General features: G+C 44.1%; 1 protein-coding gene across 1 annotated transcript in view; it reads left to right on the top strand.

The window, feature by feature from the left end:
* The window catches only part of FOXO3 (forkhead box O3), a 108,723-nt gene that overhangs the window by 89,096 nt on the left and 8,586 nt on the right, over positions 1 to 11,041 (top strand). Inside the window, exon 2 of the mRNA XM_006926055.3 lies at positions 693 to 2,128. Coding sequence (XP_006926117.1) covers positions 693 to 2,093 — 1,401 coding nt within the window. The 3' untranslated portion in view covers positions 2,094 to 2,128. The remainder of the gene's footprint in view (positions 1 to 692; positions 2,129 to 11,041) is intronic.

The raw sequence follows: 11,041 nt of genomic DNA on the forward strand, positions 1-11,041 counted from the left end.
TACTCTGTTCTTTGGAAAGACGTTACCGTGCTCAGACCACATTGCCTGGAGAGGAAAGTATTCATATAAATTATTTAGAATTTTTCTGAATAAGAGACTCACCTACTTCTGTCAACTCAGCAAATCCTACTTTGCCATTTTTTTTATGCCTGTCAGGTGTGAAATTGTGCCTGGAGGAGTTGGAAAATAGGTAAAAATTCACACCAGTTCTGAGTTCGTAGAAGTGCTTAAGAAAAGGTAGATGTTTCCTCAACTCTAGTGGAAGGGATCATGAGAGTAAAATAGGCCCCCAGGCGATTAATTACCCTTAGAGAGCCAGGGAGGTTTGTTGCAAAGTGCAGGGAGAGAGTGGTGTGATAATAAATTATAAATGTGAACTTCGGTATAGACAATACGATTACAGAAAGGATAGCAAAACTTAGGAATGTCAGTGAGCCTATGCATCTCCTGGGTGTGAAACCATCTCCCACCTCCTAAATATGAAACTTGCCATTTACAGTGTTGTCATTTAACTCCAAGCCAAGGAAGGTCATGCAGGTGTTTGTCGTTTGTTTTGGTTTGATTTTTTTTTTTTTTTAAGCCTCTGAAATTGAGCAGCCTTCAAAATTGAGTCTGATTAACTATTTCTTCTTGGTACTCAGTTTTTGGACCATTCTGGCTCACATTCCGCATTTTCCTCTCTCTCTCTGCAGAATTCTATCCGGCACAACCTGTCGCTACATAGCCGGTTCATGCGTGTCCAGAACGAGGGGACCGGCAAGAGCTCTTGGTGGATTATCAACCCTGACGGAGGGAAGAGTGGGAAGGCACCCCGGCGGCGGGCTGTCTCCATGGACAACAGCAACAAGTATAGCAAGAGCCGAAGCCGCGCAGCCAAGAAGAAGGCAGCCCTGCAGACGGCTCCTGAGTCAGCGGACGACAGTCCCTCCCAGCTCTCCAAGTGGCCTGGCAGCCCCACCTCGCGCAGCAGCGATGAGCTGGATGCATGGACGGACTTCCGCTCGCGCACCAATTCCAATGCCAGCACGGTCAGCGGCCGTCTGTCACCCATCCTGGCGAGCACAGAATTGGATGACGTCCAGGACGATGACGCACCCCTCTCCCCCATGCTCTACAGCAGCTCAGCCAGCCTTTCGCCCTCTGTAAGCAAGCCGTGCACCGTGGAGCTGCCACGGCTGACCGACATGACGGGCACCATGAATCTGAATGATGGGCTGGCTGACAACCTCATGGATGACCTGCTGGATAACATCACGCTCCCGTCATCCCAGCCATCCCCCACCGGAGGGCTCATGCAGCGGAGCTCCAGCTTCCCGTACACCACCAAGGGCTCTGGCCTGGGCTCTCCAGCCAGCTCCTTTAACAGCACGGTGTTTGGACCCTCATCTCTGAATTCCCTGCGTCAGTCTCCCATGCAGACCATCCAAGAGAACAAGCCAGCCACCTTCTCTTCCATGTCACACTATAGCACCCAGACACTCCAGGACCTGCTCGCTTCAGACTCACTCAGCCACAGCGATGTCATGATGACCCAGTCGGACCCCTTGATGTCTCAGGCCAGCACCGCTGTGTCTGCCCAGAATTCCCGCCGAAACGTGATGCTTCGCAATGACCCAATGATGTCCTTTGCTGCCCAGCCTAACCAGGGGAGTTTGGTCAATCAGAACTTGCTCCACCACCAGCACCAAACTCAGGGCGCTCTCGGTGGCAGCCGTGCCTTGTCGAATTCTGTCAGCAACATGGGCTTGAGCGACTCCAGCAGCCTTGGGTCAGCCAAACACCAGCAGCAGTCTCCTGTCAGCCAGTCTATGCAAACCCTCTCGGACTCTCTCTCAGGCTCCTCCTTGTACTCAACTAGTGCAAACCTTTCCGTCATGGGCCATGAGAAGTTCCCCAGCGACTTGGACCTGGACATGTTCAATGGGAGCTTGGAATGTGACATGGAGTCCATCATCCGTAGTGAACTCATGGATGCTGATGGGTTGGATTTTAACTTTGATTCCCTCATCTCCACACAGAACGTTGTTGGTTTGAACGTGGGGAACTTCACTGGTGCTAAGCAGGCCTCATCTCAGAGCTGGGTGCCAGGCTGAAGGATCACTGAGGAAAGGGGAAGTGGGCAAAGCAGGTCAGTGCCCAGTGCTATGGCATAATAGCAAAGTGGGGATGACTGGGGGGAGGCTGTCTTTTATTAACTGAACTTTACTCCACGTGGAGAAATTGAGACCCATGGAGCAGTGGTGCCCAGTAACATGGCTCCCACCCAACCAAGTCATCTCAGAGTTTTACCTGCAGAACCAATAGGGCTGTCAGGTGCCCCTCCCAACAATGTGCTGACAGCTCAGGAATTTTATTGCCAGTAAAAAGAACGTACACATTCAGAGATGTCATTCTTCTTTATATCCAGTCACCCTTGCTGACCTGTGACGCAGGTCCTCCTACTTGATGGATGAAGATAGCAGGGAAGGGAGGAGAGGGACCTTAGGTCACACAAACTTCGAGGTTAAAGACCCAGCCAAAGGACTTTCTTGGACTCTCAGGTCCAACACTGCCATTGTTGATCTTCGATAATGTTATCGTTTCTTCATCTTTTTCTCACTAAAGTAACAGTTTGTAGGCACTTCTAATTTAACTGTAGAGTATGCATTCCAGACTCTTTCACACATGAGTATTTCTACAAAAAGTAGGATGTGTTAGATTCCTCACCGTAGTACTAAGCATCTTTATTAGTTAGCATTCAGCATCCAGTAAAGAACAGAACAGCAAAATAATTAAATTGAAAACATAAGTTTTTATGTGAGAGTGCTTACTCATATGCTTCTTGTTCCCCAATGTATACACATCAGGTTCCAAACAGAGTGACGTGGATCATGATGGGTGACAGAGATTTTTTTAAATTGTGGCATTTTAATACTGTTGGAACTAGAAAGATCACGCAACATGATGTAGTAAGAAAAGCATTTGATTGGAATCAGAAGTTGAGTGTTTGGCCCCATTCCTACTTTCTGGCTGCTATTGAAAGTGTGTCCCTTAGCCCCTGAGCCTCGCTGTCCAGTTTTATAAAACGAGGATAATAGTCCCTGTTACTTCACAGGGTTATTGTAAGAATCAGATGCACTGAAGTATGTGCGAGTGCTTTGTAAAACTGCGGTGGGCTGAAATCTGTATGCTGTAATTAGGTACACATACTGACTGACAGATAAGTAAGCAGGGAGTCCAGAGAGGTTAAGAAGTTTGCCCAGGGTCACACACCTGGACCCAGAATCCATATTTCTTGAATGTCTTGAACCATAACAGTGCTTCCTAATTTTATCTAGATCATAAAAAAATGGGAAGTGCTCTGAACTAAAGCTAGAGTAGCAGGTAATAGACAAGCTTGCCCTGAAATCTCCTCAAGAAGTAAGATGAGCGCGGGCGTCTTCTGCTAACAGGTTTGCAACTCCAGACCCTCCCATGTTCAATGGCTCTGCTCTGTGCCCTAGCTCCTTTTTTAAAAAAAAAAAAAATCTCAGAAAGCTACTTATACCCTTATTTAAATGGTATAAAAGAGAAATTGGATTCAAAGCATAAAAACCAAAGCCTTGTTTAACCCTCTGCCCTGGCGAAGGAATTACAAGAGTCTCCTGTGGTGAGCTCACTCCAGCTCGGGTGTAGCTATAGGAAGGGGAATGTCGACAGTTGTGATGCGGAAGCTCCTCGGCTTTCCCAGGCATCAGCAGGCCCCTCGTGGAACTCAGACATCTGTTTTCAGTCTTTTAAAGCCCTAGAGATGGTAAAAAGACTGTAATGGAAGCTAAAAAGGGTGACACACTTCCATGCTAGTTAGTTCAGTGTCATACCAGAGCTCGGACTGGTGGAGACTTGCCTTGAGAAATTTAGATATTTGACTTTTAGAAGAATAAACAATTTGTCTTCCTGTAAGAAGATGAATGCAATTGTGACTTCAAAAGACACAAGTTTTCATTTTGATGTGGTTGTAAGGAGGCCGCTGTCCGATTTATGGAAAAGAGTAGTTTGGAAGAGAATGTACTATCAACTTTTGTCTGATTTTTTTCAGCGTAGGTTTTCCTTTGAGTTGAATAGCAGACCTTTTTTTGTACATAATTTTAAAAGATTGTGTAAAAATATTTTAAGGGAGATTTAAATACTTAAGTTTTTAAAACATAATAAATTATTGTGATACTAAAGAACTACTTTTGGGATAACACATTTTATTATGTCTTGATGGAATCTTAGGGTTGTTTAGTCACGTTTTTCTAAGAACATTTTGGAAGAAGTAGTTTTGAGAAGATATTTCTCCAGGTTAATGACGACAAGTCATCAAAGTAAACCAGCACAGTATGACCAGAGCAAGAGAGCAGACATGGCAAAGACAGCGAGGGCCCCTAGTTTCTGGGTTTAGGATTTCTATTTTGCTTTGGGATGAATTGCTCCTCTAAACAGACAAAAGCATGTGTGGCCAGAAGTGTGTTCTTTACTTTTAAACATAACTTGGTGGCTATCACTTTATTGAAGACTTTCTCCAAAATTCACAAAACAGACCTGAGGTCCCAATGTCAGACATCACTTCTCCCAAATTAAGCACCCCAAGAACTCTTCGTTTGGCTTTTTTTTCCTTCGTTTGGCTTTTTTTTAAACCAGTAGTCATGGTATCCTCCAGACTCACTTCCTGGCTTGCTAACTGAAGGTCATGCGACCCTGAATTGGAGCTGTCTAGTTGTGGAGTTTAATAGAGCATTTCTGTCCAATTGACTGACAGTCTCGCTAGAGGGCCATGGTGAAATGCTTCTCTGGAGGGCTGGGTGTTTCACACGTGTCATTCATTTGAGACTGTGTGTAAAATCTTTTGACCTATGAATCTATCTGGAAAAGAGAAAAATCACCATATCTTTTTATGAGTGCCAGCTACTGAGGTGTGAAGGGCACTGTCTTCTCTCAGGCACTCATAAAGCTTCGTGAAAAAACCTACTTAAAGTTGGCAGCAGAGATGTCTTTGAGCTAGTGTGGTGATTGCAAAGCTGAGCCTCTAGTAAGCACTCCTGAGTTTGACGTGTGTCTCCTCTTGGAGAGAAAGAAGCGTCAGTCTTACTGTGGTTTTGATGTCATAGATGCCTAAATTCACAAGCTTGCTCATTCGTCTTCATCTTTTGGCATTTGGAGACCCCATTAGGGAGCAGCCCAGTATTTAGTTTTGTTTTAAACTACCTTATGATAAAGATTGGAAAAACAATCAGGAAAAGCCTATCCGGAAAGGAGAGAGAGGGTAGTTCTCTCCGCCACTGGCCACATCTCTAATAAATCTCTTAGAATAGTTAATCAATCTCTTAGAATAGTAGGCTTCTCATCTGTCAAAAGAGAACAGAATCATAGAGTTTTAAAGGTACAGTACGTGTGTAATTTTAAACCTGAAACCTAACATTCTGTCTGTGAAATGGCCCTAGGAAGAGAAATGTGATGTTACGGAATTATAAACAGTGGTACACTACTGTGGAAACAGCAAGCTCCAATGCTGGAGGCCATTAGGATTTACACTTAGGCTATTTCTCAAAAGGAGCAATTCTTTGATACCTATTGGACTGATATTTGAATGCTCTAATTCTATAATGTCTTGAAATATTCATTGTGGGAGACAGGACTAATTCTGCCCAAATACTATAGGCTATTCATTTCATGTTTTTTTCTTAATGTAGATATTTCTGTGATAAGGAATGTAGCGTATGGTAAATAGAAATCTGTACTTATTGCATGGAGAATACAGTCTGTTACTTGCACTTAAAACTGTAGTCTAGTCTTTGGTTATAACACACCGGCCTCAAGAATTCTGCGTCTGCAGGGCTCTTTATTCTTACCTTTTAAAAAGCTTGAAGTCCGAAGTGTCATTCATAGAGAGAATGGCTGTCTAAATCTTTTTAGCGTTGACAGCAATAAAGGAAAATTGACACAGCTGTGAAAAGGGGCTCTCTGTGCAGAGGCCGGTACACTCCTCACATGCAATTCTTTTCCCTGGAAAGTAGTGACATCCAGCACTAAGGCTATTATTCCTGGGCCTTTTAGTTTTTTAATGTAACCTGTGGTCACCTCTAGCTAGCCTGCTAAGTGTGGGGACAGAGCTTGAGTGACTCTCACTTTCTGGAAGGTCTCTTTGGCCACAGAGCTTATATGGAGCATAAATAAATGGGGTGAAAAATCACCGGAATTACTACTGGAAATTCTTGTAAACTTTAAGCTTCCATTAAATGCTTCTTTTTAGAGTGTTCATAATACTCAATATTCAACATTTTATAAATAATGTTTCAGAGCAGAGCCCCAGGGACAGCAAGCTGAAGTGGGTGGCTGGCTCATGTCCAACTGTGATGAACCAGCTGTAGAAATCAAACATAAACTAAAGCAAGCATCCTAAGGACTTTTAACAGAAACCAACGTCTGGATTTAGTCTGAACTCTGCCCTGTTAGTATAGAGTGCCTGAAGTAGTAGGGCCTGTTTTTATCCCCCAAACAAAGACAGACCATGTGATAATGGAATAGGACATTTGAAAGCAGGGTTGTCCCAGAAAACAAAGCATGTAAAGTTGCCTCACACCCTTGGGTCCTTTGCTCCCACCTTGCATGTAAGGCAGACTTTTCCTCTGTGACAAATAGTCATCGCTGCACTGCCTTCCCAACCAGGCCATGCATTCCTCGAGGCGAGACCCTGCTGTATTTACCTCTATCCATTGTGCCCAGCACACTGCCAGGTACTCACTAAATGAATTTGGTTGAATGAGTTCAGGCTTTTCTCAAGCACTTACACCGGTACAGGGCCTGTTTTGCCAGGCAGCTCCTCTAAGAATAGCACTCAATCCGTAGCTGAGAAGAGCTTGATATATGGCAAGGGCATACAAAAAACTCAGTAAGAATCCGGGAGTGGGGGTGGAGGGGGAGGCAAAGAATCCATAGTTCTCAAGGGGTTGTTGACGTTTTTGAGCAATACTCTAGGGCAGGATTTCTTTCGGGGCTCCCTTAGAACAATGGTCCTGTGGCTTCTCGAGGAAAAAGAATTTGATTGAAGATATCAGAGAAGCGGGACCAAGCCTAGAACTGAAACACACTGCTCTGTGAAGCGCTCTGTGCACCTGGTTGCAGGTGTTTTGTTTGACTTCTTTCTCTTCCCAGTAATAAATGTGGACCTAACTCTGTAATTCTAGATTTTCTGGGTTTTTGTTTTTTTTTTTAATAACCTCTTCTTTGCTAAAATCTACAATATTTACATATTAAAGGATGAGAAGTACTTAGTCATGAAGGCCTCAGAGGTAATTCCAGCGTTTCTGAAGGATAAAACTTTAATTGCCAGTCTTGGCTTGATTGAAGGTTTGCACATCAGTTTGTCCTCTCTCTCTCTCCCCCTCTCCCTTCCCCTTCCATTTCTCTCTCCTCTCTCTCTCTTTTTTCTTCTGATGAAAGAAGTTTGGACTATAAAATTAAAAAATAAAAATAAAAAAGATTCATGTCCATATAGAGCACTTGATTTGATTCCTTAGGGGAAATTAATGGCCAAGAAGAGAAGGCCAGAGGTTCTGAGGTTCAGTTTTTAAATTAATTTCCACTGGGCCTTCGTTTGTATCCATGCTACTATAATTACTTGGAACCTCCTTTGGTCATATGTATATATTCAGAGATGCTCAGAAAGCAATACAGTCCAATATATTTATAAGTAGAATATATATATGTTAACTGATAGACCTGTTAGAAGGTGTTCCTTTTGCTTGCCACCTGAGTACCTCAAGCCACAGCATTCCCTGCCAAGCCCCAGTCAACTCGGGTTGCCCTGCTGGCTGGGGTTGGGGGCCCCATGCTAGGTGCTGGCCACCATAGTGCTGGCCAGGCTGAGCAGGCTGGCGAGGGCCACTCATGCCACACAAAATGCAGATTTACCTGGACCTGCACTTCTGGCCAGACTGCTGGCGTCAGGATGGTCCTTTGTCTCTCTGTCGAACTTGATCCACCTCTGAGTTGCTCCTTTTAGTTCCTTCTTGGTTTCCTTCCTCTGTGTGTTTGTTGCTTCTCGGCTACCATCTGTGTCACCTGCATGTTGTGGTCATGCCTTACAGGTGGATGAGTGGTTTGGATATTTATGGAACTAAAATAGCCGATTTTGGGTTTTCAGTTTCAGAATCATTATTGGGAAAGTTAGATGGTCTTCAAAACTTTGTTTATCTAAAGAGGAAAAGAAGACTTGGGAGGTTTTTCTCATCTGTACTTGGTAGTAGGACCCTTAGATGAGCTGATGCATCACACCTACACTTGCACCCAGCTCCAAGGGCTGTAGGGCATCCCAGCCTGGAGGGGTGGCTATGCCTTCCTGTGTACACCCCGCCGCCCCACCTCCAGGATCACACAGGATGGGGCCGCAGACAGCAAACATAAACATGGTAATAGTCAGGTCCTGGTTTATGGTTCTGAGCATTTCCTCCTGGACTATAGTTCCCCTTTGTTTGTGAATGGTGAACCACTTTAGCAATGACAGTGATCTGAGAGTTAGAATAGCAGGACTTTTAATGTGGGGGCTGTTAATAAAGGACATGTATGGTAGGATATACAGAAAAGATGTGAAAAGGTAAATTCTTTATTAAATACTATTATAAATTTTTTAATGATTAATTTTAAAATGTTAAATTAGTTGGCTGTTAAAATTTTGCGTTGTGTTGCTGCTTAGGAGGTTTCATAAGAAATACGAGTTTTAGAAACTTGATTGGAAACCACCCTCCCCCAAAAAGGCATTAAAATTCTGGGTCTTGTCCCACAAGCAGTGGGTTCTGCCTGGATTCAAATAAGACTAAGTCTTAGCAAATGTGAGTAGGTCTGCAATGCTTGTAGATGCTCTTGCACTGGAAAGGTGTTAAGTATTAGAACTGGCAGCAGAGGAGAGAGGACTGTTGCAGAAGCACGGTTCATTCCTTCATTTGACCAGCGTTTACTGTGCACCTCCTATTCTATATTTCAACTTTCCAGGCTACTTGGGACATTGAGAAAATTTTCTTTCTCTGACTGGAATATGTGTTTCTTGAGAGTAAATACCATGTCTTAAGACAGTACTCTTAAAATCGTAGGTGCTCCCTGAATGTATGATTGGATTGGAAGGTTCTGCTCTGCTTTCAAGGAGTTCAGGATATTAGCAGCTCAATGTTGATGAAAAAGTAACTACTCTGGGCACTGTGTGATTCCGTGCCAGGTGAGTGTTTTAGGACTTTAGTAGAGGATAGCCTAGGGAGCATGGGGCTAGATGTATGGGTGTGCTTCACATGGCTGGGGAGAGCAAACCAGACACAGTGTGCTGCACCTGATCCAAGGAGGAGGAGGGTCTCTTCCCATCAGCAGTAGTGGGGAGTAAAGCTGAGCGAGGACAGTGGAGCCTGACCCCACAGGTCTCTGCCAGCTAAGGTTTTTGGATATTATAGTTACTATAAGTCTAGAGAGGATCCAAATGCCCCTTAAAGTCTTTTGCCTTAAAAATGGTTCTTTAAAAGAATGAAAAAAAAAAACAAAAACTTTACACGGTTTGAAATCCAAGAATCTTAAGAAAATATGAAATCTCTGCAGCTTTGCTATTGACAGGTTAATACGTATTTCTGTATTACAGGTTAATACATATTTCTGACAGGTTAATACAATCACCATATTTGACACTCTATGCACAAAGAATATTGGTTGACATAATCCCTGCCCCATTAATAGAGACAGAGATAGAACATTCTTAAGTTAAGCACATTTTAACCATTGATAATCCCCATAGTTTAAGCAACAGGGAAGTCAGCGCCACTTTGCAAGTCAGCCCTGCCCTTTGTCCCTCAGCTGTGAAGTGCTAGGACGGTTGCTTCTCTCCCATGTTCCCACTGTTTTATCAGCACAGCACTGAAGCAGGCTGGGAAGGCAGGCCCCGCTAGGTCTAGGTTTTGACATTTCCAGAAGGCAAAGGCTCTTCAGGGGCCTGTCACCAGTCTTCACAGACAGGCTTCACCTGCCACCTCAAGAAAGCCCAGTAGTTACGAGAAATAGATGAAAGGAGTACTTAACACAGGTTAAGCTTTTCTCTTATACAAACTAAGCTTTTTTTTTTTTTTAAATAGTGCATATAGCTGAGTGTCTTTCTAGTATCTTCTTAGTGTCACCTTTGCTAAAAGCTTATTTTAAGCCGCCCTGTAACATCCTCACCTTCTCTGTGAGCGTCAGCACCAGAGCCAATGGGCTGCATTTCCTGGAAACTTGACTGTCGTTTTAGAGGCTCTTCAACTGAATATACGTTGTCCTCCAGTTTGGCCAGAACTTCCACACCTGTTCTGTTTCCCTTGTAAACTCTTTAACGTCTAAACTGGCAAGTTGACAAGGTTTGCCAAATGTGCTTTTAGACAGTCTCACCTCCTGACCCCCCTCCTCTGGCAGTCTTGGGGGATGGCTCTGTTTCCCAGCATGGCAGGCAGAGGGCTGTATTTTAATCGGCCCGGCCTTTGCTGTCAGTGACCACCAGGCTGATTTTCATGCATTTCCCTAAGTCCTCTTTATCACCCATTCCAACCTGGAATATATTGAAAAATTACCAGATTAAGCTAGTGTTGTGTCCATTAGCATGTTTTCTGGGCTGCTTCATATTTTGTGTATGAAGGTGACTCCCAATGGAACTGCTGCCATTTTGGTGTTCAAAAAAGACGTAGCTCTCTAACCCAGGACCCACGAAAATGCTGTTTTTTTTCCTGGAGTGACACCAGCTGCAAAAGCCTTGGTGGATGCTGGCAGATGCTTGTGGCTCACAGTGAATCGGGCGTCCAGCAGACCCCTCTGGGGCGAAGCAGAGAGAGGGGCAGGCAGCGTTCTGTGCCCTCTACTTGGGGGTGGAAATGTTGACACTCTGAAAAACACACCTGTGCTCTGAATTCCACCCGAGGCCTCCCTGTCCGATTGAGTGAACATCCATTCATTTCCTTTTCTAACCTAAATGTCCATATTGAGTCCCCAGTTTGCCCCAGGGGTTGTGAATTTGACTTAAATTATCCTTATGTTTAAAGAGTAG

The sequence above is a fragment of the Pteropus alecto genome, unplaced genomic scaffold (genome assembly GCF_000325575.1).
Source record: "Pteropus alecto unplaced genomic scaffold, ASM32557v1 scaffold79, whole genome shotgun sequence".
Lineage (NCBI taxonomy): Eukaryota > Metazoa > Chordata > Mammalia > Chiroptera > Pteropodidae > Pteropus > Pteropus alecto.